Source organism: Eretmochelys imbricata, chromosome 19 (assembly GCF_965152235.1).
Source record: "Eretmochelys imbricata isolate rEreImb1 chromosome 19, rEreImb1.hap1, whole genome shotgun sequence".
NCBI classification, from domain to species: Eukaryota; Metazoa; Chordata; order Testudines; family Cheloniidae; genus Eretmochelys; species Eretmochelys imbricata.
In genome coordinates, this window is record NC_135590.1 from 2813826 (window position 1) to 2839550 (window position 25725).

The 25725-nt window shown below is 46.7% G+C and overlaps 2 protein-coding genes across 6 annotated transcripts in view; both read right to left on the minus strand.

Annotated features, from left to right (window-relative positions):
- Positions 1-16647, minus strand: part of THRAP3 (thyroid hormone receptor associated protein 3) — a 69965-nt gene extending 53318 nt beyond the window's left edge. For 3 of the 5 annotated variants that reach the window (XM_077838074.1, XM_077838069.1, XM_077838070.1), the window contains exons 1-2: positions 16516-16647; positions 6564-6647 (exon numbers count right to left, since the gene is read on the minus strand). The gene's annotated coding sequence lies outside the window, so the exon portion shown is untranslated. Of the gene's footprint in view, positions 1-4978; positions 5244-6563; positions 6648-16515 lie in introns of all 5 variants that reach the window. The other 2 variants (XM_077838072.1, XM_077838073.1) reach the window with 1 other exon arrangement.
- Positions 16648-25352: 8705 nt separating this feature from the next.
- MAP7D1 (MAP7 domain containing 1) overlaps positions 25353-25725 on the minus strand; it is a 37277-nt gene continuing 36904 nt past the window's right edge. The window contains exon 19 of the mRNA XM_077838148.1: positions 25353-25530. Coding sequence (XP_077694274.1) covers positions 25520-25530 — 11 coding nt within the window. The 3' untranslated portion in view covers positions 25353-25519. The remainder of the gene's footprint in view (positions 25531-25725) is intronic.

Below are 25725 nucleotides of genomic sequence, written 5' to 3' on the forward strand. Positions count from 1 at the left end.
TCACGTTTACAAAGGAACTCCACCCATAACTCCAAATAGCCATTTCACAGATAGGTTCTGGAATCAAACATGTGGAATATCATACAAATCTCATTGAGAGCGAGTCCCTAATGCATAATAAAGTGGATGATGAAACAACACATCAAGGGATGCAGTTCTTCCATTCTAAAATAAACGTATGAAAATGATCATGAATGCTTATGGATCAATATCCTAATAAAGCACAAGATGGGGTATTAGCTGGTGTTTGCCACAGACCACCAAATCACACCTGAGAACAGGATGACTGGATCCTTACACAACTAACAAGTGAGGCGAAAACTGCATGCAATCAGGATTTGCTGATAAGCAGGGCTCAGGCAAACAATATGTTGTTTAATATGGCTAAATGTAAACCTATATATCTAGGAACAAAGAACATAAGGCCATACTTACACAATGGGAGATTCTATCCTGGGAAGCAATGACACCGAAAAAGATCTGGGGGTCATGGTGAATAATCTGCTGAACATGAGCTCCCAGTGCGATGCTGTGGCCCAAAGCGCTCATGTGACCCTTGAATGCATAAACAGAGGGCTCTTGAGTAGCAGCAGAGAGGTTATTTTGCCTCTGTATTTGGCACTGGTGTGACTGTTGCTGGAATACTATGCCCAGTTTCAGTATCCACAATTCAAGAATGGGGTTGATAAACTGGAGAGGGTTCAGAGAAGAACCATGAGAATAGATTAAAGGATTAAAAAACATGCCTTATAGTGACAGACTCACAAAGCCCAATCTATTTAGCTTAACAAAGAAGGTTAAGTAGTGACTTGATTCTAGGCTATAAATACCTATGTGAGGAACAAATATTTGATAATGGGGTCTTCAATCTAGCAGTGAAAGGTAAAACAGAATCCAGAAGTTGAAGCTAGAGAAATTCAGACTGCAAATACAGTGTACATTTTTGAGAGAGGGTAATTACCCATTAGAAAAATTTACCAAGAGTCATGGTGGATTCTCCATCACTGGCAATTTTTAAATCAAGATTGGATACTTTTCTAAAATATCTGCTCAAGGAATTATGTTAGGGAACTTCAATAGCCTGAGTTATACAGGAGCTCAGACTATAGTTACTATGGCCCCTTCTGGCCATCCAGTCTAGAAACTGGGAACTTTTTGCAGTTTTCCCCATCTCTGATAAGAAGGAAAGATTGGCTGTTTGATGCAAGTGTCTCTCCTGAAGCAAAAGGCTTGATTGTACTCCTTGATCCATCTTTCATTTTCTTGGAAAACCTGGTTTCCAGTTGCATTCTGAATTTTAGTCTCCTGGCATGGATATTCAGCAGTGCAACCATAGAAAAGTAGGGTTTAAGTATAACCTCTCCACAGTATGAAGTGACAATCTGCAAGACATTTTACTTTCTGGAGGGAAAAAAAAACCCAAAACACCTTCTTGGGTGATATTTATCTGATGACAGTGTTTGCTTTTCTAGTATTCCCAGATATACTTTTCTATAATCTGGATTGCTGAAATTCTCCAATACTATTGACACAAATCAAGCTATGTATGTGACTGAACCAATGACCAAAGTACTTTATAGCAAGACATTATGGCTCCAGGTCAAAGCACTTTTCCAAACAGAACAAATGAACTAATCAGGAATATTAGATTTCCAAATAATTCCACTAGCTATAAATTAATCAATGCCTCCAACTCCGGTGCTAGTTACTTCACCACTAAACTGAATTTATAAATCACACAGAGTAAGAAGCCTAGACTTTCATTAAAGTCATTAAATAATTTGGATCCCAAACATACCAATACATCCAACAGAAAACCTTGACCGGGTGTCCAGAACTTTTGGATATTTGTAATGGAAAGCTGGAGACCTTGGTTTTCTGTTACAACAGTAAAAATGAACAAAGGAAAAGTTTCCACGATACAGAGAAAAAATGGATTTTGCAGTCATGACTTTTTTTTTCCTCCAAATGCACGCAAAGGAACAGAGGTAAATGAGCAATAAGAACATCCATCAAAATTTCTCACTTCGAAACTAATAATAATTTCCTCATAGTGATGTCCTACTAATACTGAGGGCACGGCTACACTTACAGATGTAGAGCGCTTTGAGTTAAACCAGGCTTTGTAAAGTGCAGTAGGGAAAGCGCTACAGTCTGTCCACACTGACAGCTTCAAGCGCGCTGGCATGGCCACGTTTGCAGCACTTGCAGCGGCATTGGGCGCAGTGCATTATGGGCAGCGATCCCAGCATGCAAGTGACTGCAACGTGCTTTTCAAATGGCGGGGGGGCGTGTGTGTCTGTGACAGGGAGTGTGTTGTGTGTATGTGGGGGGGTGGGGTGGAGAGTAGGTTTTGGGGGGGGCTGAGAGCATGTCAGCATGCTGTCTTGTAAGTTCAGACAGCAGCAGACCCCCCCCACCACCACACAGCATTCCACACTAATGGTTGCTTTGTCTTGGAGCAGATAAGCATGCCAGCTCTCAGAAACAGAGCTTTCAAAGGGCATATCCCCATTCCTACAGTGATTCAAAAACAATGACAAAAGTGGCCACTTGACTTAAGGGGGTTATGGGATGGTTCTGGAGGCTAATCGGAGCGCAGTAATGCAACACTTTGTCTACACTGGTGCTGCGGTGCTCCAGCGGGGGCATAGCAAATGTTATTCCACTCGCCGAGGCGGAGTACCAGCAGCGCTGTAGCCACAGAGTCAGAGCACTCGACATGCCTTACCAGGGTGCCTGGGTAGGGAGCTAGTGTGCCCAGGACTCCTTTATTTTGTTGTAACTCGCAAGTGTAGCCAACTCCTGAGTAGCTGGTACAGTGACTTGCGCCCTTGTGGAAGCAGTTGGAGATCCATTACTGTTTAGATTTTCACACCCCACAAGAAGAGCAGGAAATGCTCAAAAAAGATCCCCTTTGTTTTGCATAACAAAACTATTCACCAATCAGTTCATAGAAAGGAAGACTAGACTCATATGCATAATTCAAGTTATTGTGCTACTTTTTATGCAGCCAAAGGAAAATAAATGGCGTGTCTGCCAATGAAGTTCCAACCCCCACAGGTCACTAGTTCCAGTGTAGTCTGGAAACCAGCAGACTCCACATACTACTCTCATTAAAACTGCACAACTTTACATGCAAAACTCTGGAAGTCATATTTCCAAAGAAATAGTGAGTAATGCTAAAAACAACTGAATCCCAGTCCCTTTGGGGTCTTTTCTGATGCACAACATGAACAATTACAGCCAATATTGAAGAATTAAGATCCTTTAGAAATTTAGACTAGACTACTAAAAGATTAACCTGAACAGCTTTTATTTATTTGAACATAAGCTTTCGTGAGCTACAGCTCACTTCATCGGATACCCATGCATCTGATGAAGTGAGCTGTAGCTCACGAAAGCTTATGCTCAAATAAATTTGTTAGTCTCTAAGGTGCCACAAGTCCTCCTTTTCTTTTTACGGATACAGACTAACACGGCTGCTACTCTGAAACCAGCTTTTATTTACAAGCTGCAAAACCATATCAGATGTTTATTCCCAAAACAAGTGGTTTGATTGCTTATTTGAACCTTGACTAACTCCCACCCTCCCCAGCAGAAAAAGTGGAAAGACAAAATGGTTTCAGATTGTGATAGATAGGGCAATTCCCTGTGATATCCTTGGGAGACCTGACTGAAATAAGTTTATGTATCTTTGGGGTCACTTGTATTAAATGAATGGTTCATTTATTATTGTGGTCTGGGATTGTATATAACCTCTCAAGATGGGGACATGTGACAGAAGTGAGACCTGGGGGTTCAAAGGAATATATGGAAAATGTACCAAACAAGTTTCAGAGTAGCAGCCGTGTTAGTCTGTATTTGCAAAAAGGAAAGGAGCACTAGTAGCACCTTAGAGACTAACCAATTTATTTGAGCATAAGCTTTTGTGAGCTACAGCATCCGATGAAGTAAGCTGTAGCTCACGAAAGCTTATGCTCAAATAAATTGGTTAGTTTCTAAGGTGCCACTAGTATTCCTTTTCTTTGTACCAAAGAAGGAAAACCTGACTTTTGGGACAATGTGTGAACTGGATTTCCTTGGGAACGCCTGGGGAGAGGTTAACGCAAATTGCCCATCTCGGTTATGCAAAAAGCAAGCCTTCTGAAGCTATGGCCTGAGGCGTTATTGTTTGCTGATCACCTGAGGCCAAGATCCAAGGCCCAAGATGTATAAAGGAAAGACTGAAGTATTCATAGTTGTTCTGGTTCTGAATCAGACGGTTATGAATTTGTAGCCATGGGGAAAATCCAATTACAGGTTTTGAAGGACTGACACCTACCAGAGCCCAAGGTTGGATCTGGGGTGACCTCTGGTAAGCTTTTTAGCATGTGTGTAGGTTCTTTTATTGGTTTTAATATGTTTTCTCTGAAATGTTCCCACCTTAACAATAAACATGCTTCCTTAAAGGGCTGTGTGGTAACTTGTAACTGCCAGCAATTGTGTTGTTTAGAGCCTTTGGAGAGAAAGCAAAGTATAGAAGTTGGTCAATTTAGGCAGTCTGGCTAAGATGGGGATCTCATAGCATAGGCTGGGAACTGTGCAGCTTGGAAAAACCCTGGTCAGGATGGAGAGTCACGCAGGTCTCCACTCAAAAGAGGTGATGTCTGAGGAGCCCGGAGGGTAGAGTGGGTGCCCTTGATGAACCACAGAGGGAAAAAAACCAGAGGTGCAGTTGCCCTGAACTGTGTATTGATTATCTTTTCATGATGTAGTCCTATACTACCCATCGCCACAGAATATACCATACTCATGTTTTGCTAGATTGCAGCAGTGTTGTTCTAGAAGTTATATGTCATTTATCGCATTTTTAAGTACCTCATTTCCCACCCCTCTTAGCTAGAGGAAAACTGACCCCACTCCAGACATTGTCCTGCTGCTATTTTACAGCACTCTTTATAAAACCCACTCTAAGAGAAAAAAGGGACATATTTACTGATAACTTTCTTGCTGCAACTCTTTCGACCCACTGCTTCAATCCATCGAAGTGCTCTTATATTCTCAAAAGTGACTGCCTAAAAATGAGATTGAGTAGTTCCGTGTGCTGTTCCAGGGTTATAGTGTTTCAGAGTCAAGATGAGTTCTTTCTGGCTCATGCACAGACACCAGTGATAAAAATTATCTGCAACTGGAACTTCGTATAATTCAGAGCCACGACAGACTCCAGATCACTCTCCAAAAGGTGTACTAGCTCTGTAAGACTAGCAGGAGGAGGAAAAGAAATCAGATCTGTTTTTTACAAGAAATGTGCACGTATACATATATCACTACCTTTTATTTTAGATATTTACAGGGCACCTATCACTTTGACTCAGAAAACAACTCTTAATTAAGACGTCAATTTTTGAGAGCTTTGTTTGTTAGTTTGCTTGCCTAATTCAGAATCAATAAGGCAAGAGGGATAACAGGCTCATTGAATGACAATGCAGCAGACGCCATCAAGCAAGGATGGCATGGTATTTACCAGAAGTGGTTTTTAATCAAGAAAAACATGGTCTCTTCTACCCCAGGAAAATCTAGTTAGCACCAGTTTAAGGCATTTTCTATTTAAAAAACTGTTTCATTACATTACACATCACATTACGCTTAGCTTTAGTTATATATTCAAATAGTGATTAAATAAGGCAGTAGATACACAGATTAATTTAGGGTTGTACAAATAAAAAGTAAAACTGCAGTGGGTGTAACACTAAATATTATGTAACATATGTAAGTATAATACTGAACATTGGAATGTCTGCATATATTTTGGTTCGGTATTTTCTCAAGGAAATTATATGTTATGATTCATATTTCAGTATTATATAAACAAAAGACAAAAACATTCAATTATATGAAAACAACAACAGTTCAGAGTTGTAGGCTTGAAGCATTAAGCAATCAGAAGCACGCAGAGCTGCAGATACCAGTCCAGATCCATTTGGCCATGCAGCATTCTGTAGCAGAAGACCAACTCTGATGCAGTGGATAGGCCAAGCCTATTCCATAGTTTTGAATGAATGTAACCATAGTTTGAAAAGATTTGCTGTATGCCTGCTGAACTTGCTGGACACTGTCGCAATTATTTTTCCCAGTTTAAAGCAGGTTTAATCTGGTATTTACCAGCATCTTGTCCTAAACTAGCTTTTCCTTGGAAATTGCCAACCCAGCTGTCAAGAGAGATTATTTCCTTATCAGTGTGATAGCCTCAATGAGTAGAGAAGATAGGAATAGCATTTGCAGTTAATTTTTATTCCCTCTAACAGAAGAACAATTGTAACTTCCATGTAGTGATGATTTAAAATACCCAAGTTGTCCCACTTCAGGCAGTGAGATACTCACACCATCTAAATTAGCCATGCAGGACTCTCCAAAGTTCTACCTCTTCAAAATGATTACTTACATCAATGGCTTGCTTGGTTTTGCCTTCAATGAGGTTGTGGTATCAGCTCCACACCCCTTACTCACACCTTTTAAGAGCACATATTCTTTGCAAACAAGTTGCATTTGAAAATTGACCAGACAAGAATGTATTTACATACCTTGTGTAAGTCTCCAATTAACTGTGGTTCTTAGCTCTTAAACACCTGGTCTTTGTCGCAAATGGTTAAACTCTCCCCCAATTTCTAAAGAAAAGAAATCATGTATCAGCACACATGTAGGTTTACTGGGATAAGAAAGGTAGACCACTGAGTTTAGTCATTCTCCCTTGCACTCCTCCCCACAAAGTACCAAAAAGTTTCAAATATTCAATTGTGTCAGCAAAGTAGTTTAGTTATAAAGCCCTAAGTCAGCAAGCGATCACAACTATGATACCATACAAACAATAAATAATAACTTAAGTTAGATGCTGATTTATTTTATATTTGTTGCCCACACATCGAAACTGGTCTTCTTAATAACAGATCTAGCGCTCCTGGGGACAGAATTTAAACATCAGAAGCAAGGAGCAAAAAAGCAATGCTTCCATGTTTACAGTATGAAACCCAGGGGCCTATTCACTAAGCTTAGTAGTTTAGTTTCTGCTGTGAGAAGTGAAATACAAATGAGAACAAGTTTGACACACACTCTGGCTGTCTCTGGAAACTACAGCTCCCCTCTCCTTATCGCTAGTATCTTCTTACAGCCACATTACCATCATAAATCACAAACGAATGATCAACGTGGGTGGGAGCCAGAGCTGCCAGTTTACATGTGGGGGCAGGGAGAGAACAGGTGGGTCCCCTGTACATCCCCCCTCCCCAGAAGTAGTGAGGCTCCTTTGAAATGGCCAGGAGAAATTTTTGCTTTTTTTAATTTTATTTTATTAGTTACAACCAGAGAAAGGCTAAGTGTCATACATGGAGTGGGCAGGGATGAAGGAGGTTGAATAAGGGCTGAGAAGGAGATTGATTAGTAGCTGAATTGAGGGAGGATGGGTGAAAAAGGCTTTTATGGAGTGACAAGTAGAGAGAAACTGCACTGTAACTCCTGACAAGTTGTTTGTTGTCTGTTTCTGTTTGTTTGTCTTATCGGTTAGGCCTTATCTTCATAGCTCTGTTTTCTCTGTTTGTACAGCCTTGCACAGGGGGTAACCCCAACCTTGCTCAGGGCCTACAGAGACTGCCAGAACACAAATATTTCCCTCTTCCTTGTACAGAAATACTGCACTGCGTATGGAGGGATGTGGTGTGAGGGTAACACTAGGGCTGTTGTAATGAAAACTGCAGGGTGATCATTATTATAGTGAAAATAATCTACAAATTTCCTACAGACCAGGTACCAGTTAATATCACTTTATACTGCCCTGAGACTATACAACATTGAAACTTTATAATGGAATATGCAAATTATCCACAGTGGATAATTGAAAATAAGAGCCCAGCATACATGCAGAGAGCTATAAAAGAGCTGAAATCAAAATTATGCTACTAGCTGACACACAAGACTAAGGGGAAAAACCACACACACACTTGACTCATTACATTGGGAAGAAGCCAGAAGGGAACTTCTTTCTCAGAGGAAGGTATTCCTGAGAACAATCCCAGCAACTGCCAGTCATCCCTTCACAATGCTGCATCATTCTAGAATAAAGCTACATGGCTCTACTGACACTGCCCAGAACGGTCAGTGCACCATAAATTATTTGCTAGGCAGCCTGCATATTCTCCTATTTGAAGAAGCTTGAATTTTTCTGACCATGCGCATCTTTACAGAAAAGAAAAGGTCAGTGAAAGACTACTGAATAAAAATCCAATGCTGCCTCACTGAGATTAAAATACTCTGCCCATCACTACCCAGTACTTTAGTGTTCTCTGAATTGCCACTGTGTTCTATAAAACAGCAGCTTCCGGTTATCATGGAGTGAAACGATGCAAACATGCGTCTCATGCCAGTGAAAAAGTAATGCCATGTTGTTATCACTGTTCACAGCTCCAATATTACAAAGTAGAGAAGCAGAAATTCAAAGCTTTCTCCCGGCTAGTAGCAGTGATCACTTTCATTACCCTGCCCCTCTTTTTCAGATGCAATAATGCTCTTCACCAAGAGACAGAATGCAGAAAGATGTTTCCCAGCATAAGAGACCCAGGGAGTTAGACTTAAGTAGTCACCCAGAGAACCTTCAAAATGGCAGATATTTCTCTCCAGACACCACTTCAGGGCACTAAGAGAACAGAGTAGGCCAAGGTGAGCTCCTGTAGGCACTTAAATGTGCTTTCATCCTCATTCAGGGATCTGCCATCAAAATGTACAGGCCAGCTTGTCAATCACCCCACACGTGGCTGCTGAGTGGTGAAACCAGTCAGTCTATCTTTGCTGAAGGAAGGACTCTAGCAATATATGTCTGTAAACATGCAGTATGTTCGAAGGACACACACATACTGACTGCAAGGAGAGCCACCATGGCTGTAATCGCTACAATTAACTCATGAGACACTGTAAACAGTTATCTTCCAAATATTTTCCAGAGTCACAGTACCTTTTGAAACCTAATGCTATTAAATCTATCTCAGACACATTTGTCAATGCCAGCAGACCTACACTAGTCTATATAAATGAAAAGCAAAAATATTCTCTCGCACACAAACAACCACCCTCCCTGTCACCATCATAAGTAATGTTAAAACAAAAGAGTCAGATGACCTCAAACATTCTCTGTGCCAGGCAACTACTACCTGAACACACCGAGGTATTAAATACAGCTCAAAGTAACCTAGCTTTTCCAGCTACGGAAAAGCATTAAGGATATGCGGCTGCTTAAATAATTATCCAGTTCTGACAAGCCAAACCGTCATTCTCCAAAGACAAAACCAAAGAGCTGAAAATAGAGCAACTGGCCACTATTATTTTACACAGCTGGTGGACTGAGCGGACAAGGAGTGCCCACACGGCCAAAAACACCCTCAGTCTTCATCTGTCCACCTAGATGCTTACATGGCCTCCAACAGCATACTTTTTTTTTTACGCTACATAAAATGAAATCTCTTGATGCATCTCCATTGACTTTAGCGGAGCTGCACCTGCTTTATGACAGTGGCAAATTTCACTCAGTACATTTTGTTTTCGACTAACACCCTTGATAGTATGACCACATTAAAGGACACCCACTTCTTTATCTGGCTACCAAATTTCAAAATGCCTAACTGGTAATAAACATTCGGAACACAGTTCTAATTTAACCTGAAAGGCTGACTGCTTGCTTTGAAAATGGAATTTGCAAAACTATTTGAATTAACCAAGCTGGATTATGCTGATAACCCTCAATGGCCTTGGCGCCAAGCACTATAATACAGGCTATGCATATTTCATTTAGAAACACCCATACCACAGAACAGCACCACTAAAGCAATTCAAATTAAAAAAATTAGCAAGGGGCCTGCTTCACCATATAGGCAAGGCTGCCATCTGGCATGTTTAAATTTGAGTCTTAAGCTCCCAAAACTGACAGTGCATACAGCTCAAGGACGACAGAGCCTCACACACTACTCAAGCAATCCTCCTTCTACATAGTGCTTGTTATCCAAGAAAGGGTTGCCGCAATGTGACGCTAGTCAAGGACAGGGCAGAGATGCAGGGCAGGTAAAGTAATTTAGAGATGAGGGTGATTTCAAAAGGTAAAATGAGCAGAAATTGCAAAGCATATCTCAGCATGATCACAGACAGGACTTCTACAAGCAGATAACCACTTGAGTAAAGTACAGAGCACCATGTTTGGCCACACGTAAGCAGGGTGGATTTGATTTAAATCACTAGACAGAAAGACTCGATTTAATCATGTATTTCTACATAAAAGTGCTTTCTTGTTGGCTGTTATAACGTTAATACATATTCTTCACAATTCAGAGATAGATGAAGGTTTCATTTTTAGAAGGTACACAATATACATTTTTAAAGTGATTTATTTTGAAAACTTTTCTGATTAGTTTTACAGCTATATAAGAAAATGAATGATTGTTTGGTTATTTCATTTACCAAAGGAAATTGAAGCAGATATTTATGAATATCATGGGAGGTGAACTATCTCCAATTCAACAGGTCAATCATTAATATTTGTAAGATTTTCTTGCCATACTGTATTAGGAGAAGAACATCACCACACAGACATTTAAATGGTTTTATTTAACTAAAACAACAACGTTATGTATTCTGGATTTTTTTCTTCAACAACAAACACATAATATTTTAACAAAACAAGCATATGAATTTTTGAATTTAGTTAAACATTCAAGTTTTTTTAAAATCAGGTTTGTTTTTGTTAAAATTGTTGTTAACTAAAATAGTTAAATGAAATATTTAAAAAACCACAAAAATTAAATCGATTGTGTCAGCCAGGTCAAAGTGAGAAACTTAAATATTGGCTTCTGCAGCTAACTCAGTCGTCTTCACCTTCATTTTCCTGTTTGTCCATAATCTGGAAAAGAAAAATAAGCTTTCCTGCTTTGCCAGGTCCCAAACGATTTCTCGATTTGGAATGAATTAGTCCAAAGGAAGAAAATAGTCTTTCTACACCAGCAGAAGAACCTACTGCTGTGAAAAGTGAGATCATCACTTCAACAGTCTCTGAATCCAAGTGCTTAAGTGACTTCCACCAGTTCACTGGTGTGACTTTCTTTAAAAGATCATCAGCAAACATGTATTTCTTGAATGGCTCTTATTCCCTAACTTGGTCTCCTTTATGGCCTGCTGCCATTATAGGTTTTCCCTTCTAGTGAGAGAATGGTATGGTAGATCTCAAATCAATGAAGATTACACTCAGAAAGATCTCAAGACTTCTGGAATATGCTGCTCAAACTGTTTCACTTTTGCTTCTACTGCTTGTCCCTCCCTTCTCACATTTATCTCCAGACTTCTTCTCCTTGCCCAGACCTATTCCGCGCCCAACAATCTTCTATTCATTGAACTTTCTGAAACTTTGCACTTTTAGAGAGAGGTAAGGGATTGACTCTGTGTACACTAATTTGCAGAGGGACAATAGGGTTGAGGTCTGTTATTTCTCACCTCTATATTTTATTTATTTACTTAAAAGCATTTTTGCTATTAACAAGCATGTTATCTCCAGAGACACAAATCCACAGTTTGAGAACTTCAAAACTAAGCCCCTCTGATGGCATCTTCTAGACTGAGAACTGAGTCCCATTGGGTAGATAGAAAGATTAACCTAAATAATCTATACAGAAGCCCCTGGAATCCCATAAGATTAGGTCCCTAATCCATGAACTATTGGAATTCATTTACAAACCTTTTCTGAATCATTACATGAATGTATTGTCTCATTCTATAGAATTACAATTTATAATCCCTATTCCATGATGAGATTTTTTGAGCTATAATGTATCTTAATTAAAACCATCTTTAGATAGGGATTTTTCCCCTCAAAAAGCATTTTATCAAAAAAATCCAATTTAAATAAAAAATCCAATTTTAAAAAAAAATCACTGATTTTTATCCACCTCACACATAAATTAGAACTTGTAACTGATGATTGCCAATGCACAGCCAGCCACTGATTACCAGATAGCTCAGGAGCACATTAGGCATCAAATATTTTAAAAAGGCACTAGATGGGGAGTTATATGGGCCCATATTTACAAGATCAGATTTGGTCTCCTTACAGAGAGTTGGACGGTGAATAAGAACACAGGGCTATGAACAGGAGGAGAGAGAGCTTGGCAAAATGTTTCTGTGCTGTCATTCTGCCTTCAGAACAGCAATTAGCCATTCTTCAAGCCTACTATTCCTTCCCAGAAGGAAGGTGCACACCCAAGGCTACCGGGAGATCACTTTGGCTGCCCAGGCACATCAGTTTGGGTTTTCCCATTAGCATGTGATAAGACCTTCTGCATCTTCACTGTTTATTACATGCTGTTCAGCACTGCAGTGGAACAATCACTTTGCCTCCTCCTGCAGAGAGAAGCCCAGGATGAAGACAGAGCTGTATAACACCACAACTATTAGTCCAGAGCTGTCGAACATTCTCCCTTTGGTGCAGGAAGAATTACTCCTCATAAGTTAATGACACATTCTTAATCTTAAAGGATCAGAAAAGATTTGTTCAGGGATAACTAAATACAGTGACTCAAGATGTTAAAACTATCAATATATTTCAAAAAACGATCAAGGTCACTGGTCCCTCTGCTTTGAGATAAGTCTCATAACCAGCAGTGTCTATAATGGCACTCTCCAAAACTTTTTGAGACAGCTCTTTTCCCTTGGCTCTCAGCATAGTGTCTTCTGTAGTTGGCAAGAGAGAGACCAGCACTACTTTTTGTACTACTGTAGATATGTTGCCGGAACAGGAGGAAAAACAGATTCCAAGAAAAGCTGAACTATGGCAAGGCATCAGAACTCCTTGAAGTATTCTGTGCTTCAAGAACATACATTTTGCATGACTCTCCAGAATAACTACCTTGCTTCACATGCCTTTCCAACTGACCTTATATCAGAGCAGGTGACAATGCCACTCATTACTCAGCCCTTTCCTCACACTGCTTTGCTTTCTCCCAGTGGATTAGTTCTTGCCTGTTCTATCTCAGGTATCGCTAAGGTGCCTTTCATTGTGATATCTAAGCACTTAAATAATCACAAAAAGGAGGAATCAGATTTCTTCAGCAAATTCTGAAGGCCTAAGGTTTACAAGCCGACTGTTGAGAAATACTGTACATCCTTTTCCTGGACTGCAAAGAGGGTCAGAATTCATAGCAACAGACAGGACAAACAGAAGCAGCTCTCCTGATACCAGTATCTGACTGACAAGATGGCTATACACATACACAGCATGCCTTAACACTATATTGTAGCTACTATCTTACTAGATACATACATTATGCTTATCACCATAAGGATGCACACTAGCTCCCTGATTTCGGTGCCAGAGGGAAGAGGGAAAAAAAGTAACTGCCTTTGCCAAACAATAATGTGAGGAAAAGCACACAAGAAGAACATAGGCATTGCATCTGCTGTTGTGACTCAATATTCACACCAACAAGCACTCTGTTTTGGCACTTCCACAAAGACTGAAGCAGCTGCAAAGCCAGGCAGAAGACTCGCTCCCTGCATTTAATTATCTAAGTTAGCATACAGCACCCATCACTGTCATGTCTTAGCACTGGCACAAGTTGGTCAGTTTTATGAAGCGGGCAAGTGGTTGTAGTCTCATAATCTATTATGTCACAAAGTACTTTGCTCCTTGTTCTATTCAGTGAGTTTGCCCATAATGTTTCTTTCTGAGTAGAAACACAGTTTTCCTGGGGATTATTAGAAGATTCATGTTGGAATATCTGTCTCCCCCTATCCCAGCAGAAGTCGAGTGAGAAATGATGCTATACAAACCAGTTGCAAACCTCATTCTCCTGATCTTATAAACAGTTATCTGGGTCCAGGTTTACAAGTCTAAAGCAAACAGATACCCCATAAGAAAGATGTATTGAGGTGGCATGAATCTTCAGTACCTGCCATATTCAGAGCAGCATTCCTTCTGAGCTTGCCTCACAGAGTGGTTGTCACATCACCTTCAACTTCAGGGAACACTAAGAGGCTTGGCAGAAGGCAAGAGTGATGACAAAGCCCATATTAGGCACTTGTCAGTTAGGAATGGGTTTAAATATAAATTTATTATATTTAGATAAAGGGTGAAGGTACTGGCCTCAGCTTTGGGGAGCATCAAGTTCCAGGTCTAAATTACATGAGTGAGCCCAGTTAAGCTGGAGTCCAGCTTGTCTTATATTTTTACAGGTTACATTAAATACGTCTGCCAAAATAATCCTTATAGTCATTACAAAGTAAAACTTTGCCATTTCTAAAAGCAGAAACAAATGATTTAGAAGCTGGATAGCCAGACAGCCTGGTGACAACATACTGCACTGCTGGAAACTCCAGCTTAGCGTTCTAGACACTGTTATTCAAGGTATGAAATGAGCTAGAAGGGGAGCAGATCTAGTCTTTGGGCAAAGCAAGCAACGTATCACTGTGATGTCCCTTCCAGTTTATCAAAAAGTGACCTAGATGGTCTTAGACAAAAGCTTTGTCCATTTTAGTCCTCCTATACAGAAGGTACAAGTATGATTATGAGACTTACAACAAAATAAAATCATTAGAGTAAAATTCCACTACAACCACCACATTCTCTGCAGTTTTATAGATCCTTAACTTCTAAACATTGCAGGGAAAAGTCAAAGGATAAATATTTGGCATAATTACATTCTGCTTCAGCAACTAAATTTAGTATTTATTATTAAATATCAGATCAGGAAACAGCGTATGTGCATTGTTGTTGTTATAGCTGTGTCAGTCCCAGGATATTAGAGACACATAGTGGGTGAGGTATTATCTTTTATTGGACCAACTGCTGTTGGTGAGAAAAAGCTCCCAAGCTACACAGAAGACCAAAGCAAGAGCTCTGTGTAGCCTGAGTTTGTCTCTCTCACCAACAGCAGTTGGTCCAATAAAAGATATTACCTCGCACACCTTGTCTCTCTAAACAATAGGTTACTAAATTATTCTGAGGAATCCCATTTTCCCAAGGGACTGGAAGTAGAATACACAGCATTTCACATCCATGTCACCAGGAGTCCTTTATCAGATGTTCATACAGTGACTAGCACAAGGGGGCCCAACCTGGTTGTGGCCTTCAGACTATACTGCAGTATACATGTTAAATAATTTAACATTTTAATAACATTACATTGGCACTGACTAAATATTATCTTCAGTGATTTTGCCTATATCCCTCCAAGGGAGGCAGATCTTCTAGAAAAGTGGTTTCTTGACCCTTTTTGGCTCAGGACCAATTTATAAATGTTGATAGCCTATCGCAAGCCAGTAAACAGGCTGGGGGGGGGGGGGAGGAGAAATGAAAGGTGTCAGGTTGCAGATCCCATCCCACCCCACCCCTGGAGTGGCAGTTCTGGTTCTGAAAGGCTGACTGGACTTGGCTTGCAACTCCAGGCACTGCAACATCTGGGGTTGCAGCACCCCTCAAATTGGGCTCACGGTCACCATGGCAGCCCACTCCAGGCAGCCCCGTGGCACCAGAGACACAGCAGCCACCACGGGACACCACGAAAGATTCTGGCGACCCAATTTCAGGTCACAACCCGGTGGGGCTGAGAAACCCGGTTCTAGAACAGTTCATGCCCCATCACCCCTGACCGGGCAAAGCCTGTTGTAACACACGACCCACGTTGCAGCCCAGTCACAAACACGGAGCCGGTCACCGGGCTCGCCCTCCTTTTCAACAACAAGGGGGACTCAGACTTTGTTCCTCCCCTGCCCCTCGTGCTCTAGGCTCCCCTCCCACGGCCTGTTTCCGACCAGGCAGCTGCATCTCCGCGGGTCACGGCTGTGAACCAGTCCCACCGGGGACACTGCCGAAGCGAGAGGTTTTCTTACGCCCGACGCCAGGCTCCAAGCCGGCCGACTCGCGCCCCAGCGCCGAGGCAGCTGCACCAACAGCAAAGGGGCTTCGGGGCCGCTATAAACCGCAGGGCCACGGGGTGAGCCGGGGGGGGGGGGGGCGCTGCACGGCGGGCGCGGGGAGAAGACCGGGAAAGCAGCCGCCCCATCAGCGCCTCTGCGCCATAACCCGGGGCCGGCTGCGGCCCGCCCCCCTCGCGCAGGGCCCGCGGGCGGAGGCCGCGGCCGGGGTCGGCGGGGCCTTACTCGCGCTCCCCCCCCCCCCGCGCCTCCGCGGCCGCGTGCGAAGCGCGTTATCCCCCCCCCCCGGGGAGGGGGGGCCGGAGGCCGCCCGCGGTGACTCAGGGAGCCCGTCCCCAGCGCGAGCTCCAGCCTGGGGCCCAGCGCAGCGGCCCGTAGCGCAGGCCCGGGCCCAGCACCGAGCCGCCACGCGGCGCCGCCCGGGGCGGGGGCTGGTTTCGGGGCGGGGGGGGGGGGAGCCCCGCGGAGGGGGCCCCGCCCCGTGGCGGCCCAGGCCGGGCCCGGCGGGACGCTCCCCTCCGGGCCGGGCCCGCGCGGCCTTGACCCCGCGGGGTGGGGGCGGCGCTCGGCCTGTTCACTCACCGGCTCCGGCTGAACCCGCGGCCTCCACCGCTGCTGCGACCGCGCCGCCTCGCCTCCTACGACACCACCCCACAGGCCCCCGGCTCCCGCCTGCCGCGCGGGCTGCTGGGAGACGCAGTCTCCCGAGCGGCCTCCGCCCATTGGCCGCCGCGGGGGAGGGGACTACAACTCCCGGCAGGCCCCGCGCGGGAGCCGGCCTCCTGCGCAGCACGCGCTGCACGCAAGGACGGGGGGGGGTGGGACGGACGGGGTCAAAGGTCTCCTCACTGGGAATGGGGCCTTATGGGGTAGACTCCCCGGGGGGGGGAGGGCCCAGAATGGGGGGGTGGGGGTGTTAAACCCCCTCACTGGGGTCGGGGGCAGGGAACAGGGTGAGGGTGGCTAAGCCCTGTGACTAACCTGGGTCCTGAATTGGGCCGCAAGGACAATTTTAAACAGAACTCGTGGGTGCTGGCTGGAACGGGGGCCGCTCAAATCCTGTCCGAGAGGAGAGCCCCCCTTTGCCTCGCGGCCAGGACTGTCCCGTCTCCACCTCCCACGAAGCCTCGAGCCCCCTGTGACGGGTCGGGTCACAGAAACCCCCTGGGAGCCGCCCCCTGATGTGCCAAGGCTACTTCTGCCCCTGCTTTCCGGCCCCGCCGGCTGAGGACTCCAGCGCCCTGCCTGCTTTGAGCCAGAGCCGCTAGCCTGCTGCAAAGCCAGACCCAGGTCTGAACCACATCCCCGAACAGCTGTAGGCTTATCTGAAAGCAGCTTACAGAAGCGTGCCTGTCCTTGACACTCAGATGCCCAACTCCCCATGGGGCCCAAACCCTGAATAAATCCATTTTACATAAGCTTTATACAGGGTAAACTCATAAATTGTTCACCCTCTATAACACTGATAGAGAGAGATACACAGCTGTTTGCCCCCCCCAAGTACGAATACATACTCTGGGTTAATTAATAAGTAAAGTGATTTTATTAAATACAGAAAGTAGGATTTAAGTGTTCCTAAGTAGTAACAGACAGAACAAAGTGAATTACCAAGCAAAATAAAATAAAACCCACAAGTCTACGTCTAATAAAACTGAATACAGACAAAACCTCACCAGTTCCAGTAAGATTCCCTTTGCAGACTAATCTCCTTCTAGTACCGGTCCAGCAATCACTCACACCCCCTGTGGTTATTGTCCTTTGTTCCAGTTTCTTTCTTGGGGGTGGAAAGGCTCTCTCTCTAGCCAGCTGAAGACAAAATGGAGGAGTCTTAAATAGACTCTCTTGTGGGCGGAGACCCCCTCCTCTCTCCTATGCAAAGTCCAGCTCCAAGGTGGAGTTCTGGAGTCTCCTGGGCAAGTCACAGGTCCATGCAAGACTCACAGTTTTTACAGACAGAAGCCATTGCCCACCTGGCATCTTGAACGTCTCCAGGAAGACTTCTTATGTGGACTGGAGCCTTCCAAGATGCACTGTTCCTTAAGTGCTTCTTGATTGGGCACTTAACTTTGTGAAGTCCTTTCTCCAGGAACTGACCAAATGCTCTACTAAGGTTATTTAGAAATCAAGCCAGTACACGGCCAATATTCATAACTTCGAATACAAAAATGATACATGCAAACAAATAGGATTGATAGATTCAGTAGATCATAACCTTTACAGAGATATGTTACATGGTATATGTAGCATAGAACATATTCCAGTTATGTCATATATATTCATAAGCATATTTCCATAAAGCCTTATGGGGGGCACCGTCACACCCGTTCTATGTCAGGGTTTCTGAAACCTCTACATGTGACTGGGAGGGGCCGACCCCCAGGACTTGAGAAGATTCATTACTGGAGAATAGGTCATCCACCCACTATGAATGGATCTGGAAGCTCAGCGAGAGGCGTAGACCCTTCTGCAGGGCATGGGGAGCTATGGAATCATGGACGTTAGAGAGAAATCAAAGTTCGTATTCTGCTTCTGACCAGTATTGGGTTAAATTCATTCTCCATGTGATAGGAAAGGTCAGGACATGAGACACAATCTGGCCTCTCCAGCAGGCACCCTCCCTGAAGCTGGCAGGAAGCTGTGCCAATCTGGAAAGGATGCCACAGAGGAGGTTAAAAGGGAAACAGCTAGTTCACATGAAATCAGCTGCAGAAAACACAGGCAGCCTTTTGCCAAAGCCTGATGAGCTGGCAGTTTCAGAACAGGCCTGCACGGAGCTGCTGCGGCTGCCTTTGCCCAGATGCTGCTTCCTTGTTTAGAGTTCTCCTCCCCACTTTCTGCAGCCATCGCTGCACTAGAATAGGACAGAACAAGAAATCCACGAGTTATGACCTAAAAATTCATGTGTTGAGGCCGGCACATGCAGTGCAGCTTTCCCAGCAGGCACTGGGGATGCGCAAACTGGCCTAGTGAGTGGCAAATTCAAGAGATTGGAATCTGGCTAGGAACCAAGAGGTTTAGAGGCTGGGTTAGAGCAGAAGATCCAGAGTGTGGATTCTCAAGTTCTGTTCCTGGTTCCTCACTGCTTGAGTCTGGGCAGGTCACTTCACTTCTTTGCCTCAGTTTCCTCACCAGAGAGAGCGAGAGAGCAGAATGGAGCTCGTCTCCTTAGCAGAGCTGCAAGGGTGAGTTTGTAAAGTGCTGCCCAGGCTTCTTAAGTCTAGCTCTGCAAAGTCAGGCGGGGAATCTCCTGAGAACTGACTCGTGGTTTTGAAGCATCCGGGTTCCTGCCTCTGCCTGAAACTGGAAATGAGGGCATTTCTCCTGACCTTTTGGAAACTGAACAAGTATGTATTTACAGTTCGCTTTTAGCCTTGGACAGCGACTGGAGGGTCTGGGCTTGTTCCAAGCCACCTCTGTCCACCCAAAGCTGGGAAGGTCCCCATGCGGGTGCCCACTCCTAGTGATTCCTTTGTTGCACGCTGCAGTTTTAAGAATCATCCCGATGGCTTTCAGGAAGTCTGGCTCTGGGGGCAGCAAGGCAGGGGCGGGAAAGTGGTGGAGCAGCACAATGGGTGTAGAAGCCCTGCCTTCCCTTCAGAAAAGCGCCTGGTTTCGGAAGCAGTGAAGGAAACAGCTATCGTTGCTTATAGGCCCCAAGCCAGAGGAGTCTAGAATGTTTTTCATGGGCCTTTGAAATTACCCACAGCTGCTCTTATGATTTGCAGGACCCCAAAATATCAGCCAGGGAAAAACAGCAGGGAGTTGCCTCCTCGCCTATGCCTACTGCTAATGAGAAATGGTCTGTGTCAGAAAGCTGCCCTGGGATGAGGGCTCTATGGCAACAGAAGCCCAAGTGATTGTTTCTCTCTCTAGAAGCCTTGTAGCTGGAAAGATTTGTGTGTTCACAGCAAGGCCCCGCTGCTGTTGCTACCGAGCCACTCCTAGCCCACACCTGATTCACAATGACTCTTTCCTTGTTGGCTTGCACAGAGTCTTTATGGGCTAGAGATCAGAGCATAGGGCTCAGTTTGAGATTCTGCCATTGACTCACCATCTGGGCCTGGGCAAGACTCTTAATCTCTTTGTGCCTCAGGTTTCTTACCTGTCCAATGGGGCTAAGAATAACTTGCCTTCTTCAAGAGGGAAGGGCATGAGGCCGGATTCCTCTATGTGTGTACTGAGCTTCCAGCAGGGAAGGACCTGAATGTTATTTCCTTTATTTGTGGTGAAGGGCAGCTGTGATGGTCCCATGGCAAATAACAAAACAAACAAAGGCCCAGCTCAGCTGATGCTGATTTCCAGCTGGAATCCAGTTGGTGCCTGCAATCTTTGAGGACCACAGAGCCTGCTCAGCTGCCCCAGCGCTCTCTTTACAGACAGGCACTTGTTCTCAGTGGAGTTTTACTGGGAGCTGACACCTGTTTCATTTATTTGCCCAGTTGAGTCTCAGGCCTTAGAATTCAGCCAATAAAAACCCAGCTATGTACACTTAGGACTCAGTCCTCAGCCAATGGAAAGTCTGACACTGGCTGCAGTGGATTTGGGTTAGGCCCACTGGCGCTATGCTGCCCAGCCTGCTTTGGAAAGATATTGCAGTACCCAGATAACTGCATCGCAGCCAGCTAACCAAGCACCACCTGTCCCCTTCCCTGGGTGGCTAGGGCAGCTGGGCCCTTCCTAGTGACAAGTGAACATGCAGGGGACTTGCAGGCAGAAGCAGAGGACAAGTTGTGGGAGAAGAGGGAAGATCCCTGGTTTGACTGTGAACCCTTCACTGCATCAGGTGCTGCTCTGCCCCCTGGAGCCAATGCATGGGCTGTTCCCTCCCATCAGTCCGCAGGGTCCCTCTGGGACTGGCACACGGACTGAGCCCTGCTATATACAAGTGGAAGGAAAATCTGAGGCTTTCCGCACTCACAGGCTCCTTGGAGCATTGCAGGGCTTGCCAGCATGGCCTGTGGGTTTTTCCACCTGCAGATGGTATCGTTTTAATTCCTCCTGCTGGAGGCCCACGATCCATCAACCTCAGGGCTGGATTTGTGACATGGTGCTAACTTAAGGCCTCTGATGTCTTTATGTGTGAATTTGTGATGGCAAGAACTCACCTCCCAGCCTCCACCCCAAGAGCCAACCTAATACCTGATGTGTCCTCTGTTGAAACAGATCTAACAGGATGTTTCAGGGGCATGGAGGAGGGTTCTGAGGTACACATCATGGTTCAATTCCCTACTCTGCCACTGACTCCCTGTGTGACCCAGGGCAAGTCACCAGCCTCTCTGTGCCTCACTTCCCCAGCTATCTCCCAGCCCTTGTGTGTTGTTGATTTAAATTCTAAGCCCTTGGAGGCAGGGACTGCCTCTGTGTCTGTGCAGCACCTGGCACAATGGGGCCTTGAACGCAGTTCGGCCTCTAAGTGCTACTGTAATACAATTAATAGTGAGTCATTTTTAGTTCCATTAAAAAGCATCACTCCTGGGTGTAAGGCAACCTGTGCGGCTGTGCTGGATGCAGCGCAAAGGTCTAATAAAATTCATGGTTTTGCTCCATGGCTGCAGCGGTGTTAACAGGCCACTTCACCGTGGATGGTCCCTTCAAACATGTGTTAACCGCTCATGTGAACAATCTGGTCCACATTGGATCGAGCTGTGACACTCCGAGTTCCTTTCCCAGGCCTGAAGCAGAGCTCGGGGTAAGCTCAGAGCTCATCTCTCTCACCCACAGAACTTGGTCCAATAAAAGACATTCCCTGCCCCACCTTGCATCTAATAAAATCCATGTTATGGGCCCGTGGCTCCTTCCCCACAGTTGCTGCTTGGGGGGTTGGGGGGGACAGGGGGAGTTCAGCTCTCTCTGCACTGTCCCAGTCTCTTCCTGGGAGCAGTAGTACTGGGAGAGGGACACCACTGCTCCTTACTCTGCCTCCAGGGTCCGTGCTGGGAGGGTCCCCCGCCCCCCATCTGATCACCCTCCCTCCATGCGACCTCGTAAGGAATGATGGGGCCATTTGATCTGGACAGATACCGCAGCAGAGCAAAAACCGTTGAGATGGGAGGCCCAGCTGAGAGAGCAATTCTGATCCAGGTGCCAGAACAGCCACAACAATCTCTGCTGGACACCTTGGGGGCCCTGTCAGGGCTCTGGAGCAGAGCTGCACCGGGGAGCGCAGCAAAGCAGTGTTCTTGGGGTATGTCAGACAAGAGCTATGGGGAGCGTAGTGTCCCCACCTTGTCACTCAGCTGGTCACCTCCTGGCCTACCTAGACGTGGGAGAAGCATCCTGCATCACAGGGATAGGGGTGGGCATGCTCACGAGAGCGGGTTGTGTGACCCACAGCTCCATCGAGCCCACCAGCAAAGAGCACCCCACTGGGCCGGGGCAGGAACTCCCTCCCCTCAGGGCACCATTGAGGTCTATGACCCGCCACCTTCCATTCTGTTCTGGAGCCCTGGCCCTTTAAGAAACAACAATCTAGTGCTGAGAGGAGCCGACTTAGAATGTCCGATTCCAGCTGCCATCGCTGGGAACGGATCCCGGCTTCTGCTGGTTCTGAACCCCTTCCTAGGACCCCAAGGCTTTGCTTCGACCGGTTGGGCGCAGCCCTGGCACAGCCTGGCATTGCTTTTGAGCAGGAAACTGGGAACCAGGAGAGCTGGGCTCTGTGTTGACTTTGCCATGCTGTGTGACCGTGGACCCTCTCTGTGCCTCAGTTTCCCCATCTGTATAATGGGGGCACAGCCCTCTGAGCACTGTGAAAGGAAGAGTCTCGCTCTTCGGTTATTATTAGCAGCATTGCTGCTGTAGTGTTAGGCTACAGCTGGACCTGCCCTGGCTCTGCTCCTAGCATCGGCAGATCCGGCACCATCACTGCCATGTTCCTGCTGCCTTCCAGCCTGATGCCACTTGGAAAGAATGCCCCCGGAGGCCCCTTCACCCTTGCCAGGCTTTGTGGGTGGGTAGGGGAGGAAGCCAGCGAGAGCCATGTGCCAGGGCCAGGCATGCTGACCTTGGTATGCTGAGGGGGTCTGAAAATAGACCCCCAGGGTGTCATCGACATATTAGAAGGGAACAACAGCTGAGCAGCCAGCTAGAGGGAGGAGGGGAGTCCTGGGGGCGGGGTTAGGAAGTAGATTTAATGCTTTGAGGAATCTATTCCTCCAAGGGAGCAGCGAGATCCTGGGTCCCCAGGGCTGGAGCCAGGCTGGCTGTCTTCACAGGCCGGAGTGGAAAGTATCCAGCAGCCCATCACAGAAACCTTCCCCAGCAGCGCAACCCTCCGCTCCTGTGATGGGGGATGAGCAGGCTCCCAGCCCAGGAGTCAACATTGGGCACTAACAACTGCTCCTCGGCATCTCAGCGATTAACACAACCCTCAGAAATCCTTTTCCCTGCTTGCATGTTACAGGCCTGGCAGCTAGCGACACAGGGCAGAGGCCAAAGGGGAGACCTTACCACAAATGGCTAAGAAAGGATCTGCCTTGCACTACTGTTATTAACTCATACCTGCGCTGTGGTAGCTTCTGGCCACTGGGCACTGCCTGGCCAGACCCCAAAGAGACTGTCCTTGCCCTTACACTGTCAGCATTGCAGCAGGCAGCATAGGCATCTGGCTAGCCCAACGCCGACTGCTCTGCCAGTCCCAATCCCCCAAAGCACACCAAGCCAGGAGCGAGAGCAGGATGTCTACAATACATCCCCAACCACCGGGCTCACTGTGCTAGGACCAGCCTTCCCGATAATCAGAGACCTTCCATATAACAAACAGACCTTGCAGGTAAGAGGAAGTTCTGGATAGCAGAGGGATCCTAAGCCTGGCTGGGCTTTGCACACAGACACACTACGCTGTGGGTGGGCCCATAGCTACAGGGTATTTGTAATAAACTCTCAGTCATAAAGAACTAACAAACTCCAATCTCTCCCCACGTGGGCTGCAGGGGTAGAGGCAGGCGGTTGCTTACGGCATGGGGAGAAGTGCAAGCAACTTGTTCTTTATGGAAGGTTTGGATTTTGTGAAAAATTCAATATCAAAAACCCACTTGCCTCCCTTCTCCTCGATTTAAATCCTATGTTTACATTTTAAAGGGAAATTTGAAATATTAAATCCAGGTTTAGAGGCTTTCAGGTGGATGGAAAATTTCGGGAACATTTTTCAATAAAAATGTTACGATTTAAAAAAAAAAAGTTCACAAAACCAAACAATTCGGTGAGTTGCGAATTCTGCAAACGGAAGCAGCTGCACAGTTCCCACAGGGGCTGGAAAATGGGCTCTGGGTGTGTGTCTCAGCTCCTGCTGGATGGAGCTCCAGGGTCCTGTTCTGCTCCTTTCTGGCTCCTCCTGCGCTCAGTGGAGCTGCACCAGGGCTAGGGCTCAGTCTCCTGTAGCTAATCCTGGGGCCCCTGTCAGTGCTCCGGAGCGGAGCTGCACCAGGGAGTGCATTTGGGCAGCTGACTAGGAGAGAAGACAGGGCCTGCTGGGATCTCACGCCCCATCAGCGAGAATAAAGAGCACAAAGGTTGCTGCCATCTCCTGGACGGCAGCGGCGATGTAGCAGGAAAGCTCAGACCCTGCAGCACCATCTCTCCCAGCTAGAAGATGAAAGAGCAAGGGGTGACAGGCTGGGAAAGGCCAGGCTGACCCTTGGTTCCCTGCACTGGGCTCAGCGTGGCAGGGGGAGGCCGTGTGCATTTGGCTCCAGCTTCGGGTCCGAGGCGCTGGCATCACCGGCTGGAGACGGTAAGAGAATCCCGAGCCCTCCCTTCTGCCCACGCTGTCTCCTCCCGGCCCAGAGCAGGAGGCAGAGACCGACCGGCGGGCCGGGGCCAGGGCCGACCGGCGGGCTCCGAGCGCACACAGAGACGCGGAGGCGGGGCGGCTCTTCCGTTTTATTGTTCAGATGCATAACACTGTCACAATGGCACTGGGCGAGGCGGGCGCGGCCCCGGCAGCCCCCTCCCACACACACAGCACCGACACCCGTGCCCGTGGCGGCCCAGGAGAATAGCACGTCGTACAGGGGTAGTGGTCAGAGTGGCACCAAGCAGCTGGCTGGGCCCGGCTACGGGAGGTTAAATGAGCTCAAACCCTAGACCCCTGAACACAGCCGGCCAGTGCCAGCCTCCTGCGCCCTCCAAGCTTGCGGGATGGGCCCTGCCTTCTGCACAGAGAGAGCTGGGCCTGGCGCTCATCCCTGATGTCACACGGAGCTTTATTTACATTATTCACATACACTGTCCCCAGCAAGTTAAATAACTACATTATTACATCACACGTTGGGGGGGGGGGGGCAGCACGGTGGGAACCGCTAGGAGGGGCAGGGGTGTCAGTCTGATAAGGTGCATGTTAAAAACGAACAAAAAGAGAAATCAAGAGTCCCTGGGGCTGGTGGGAGGGGGGCACGTCCCGGCCCCCTGCCCTGCCCGGTTCATCCTCTTCATGGGGCGGTAGGTGGGAGTGACGTGGTTTTTCGTCTGATAACAGCTATAGTTCTGTGAGAAAGTCCGGAATTGGCACTTCTCCTTGCCCCCGCACCATGGCAGCCACGGCGCAGGCCACCAGGGGGCGCTCTGCCCAGGGAGACGCATCTGCCCCTCACAGCACTTCTGTGGGGAGAGGGCGAGAGAAAGGGGGAGGCAGATTAGGCCAGCGTGGCTCACGGACACTGCCTGCCAGCCCGGCCAGCGGGCAGAGCTGTGCCCGCCCTGGGGCTCCGCGCATAGCATCCGGCGGCCGTGGCCGCACTGGCAGGGGGTGACCCCGCAGGACGGCCCAGGACAGAAGGGGCCACGGTGGCAGGA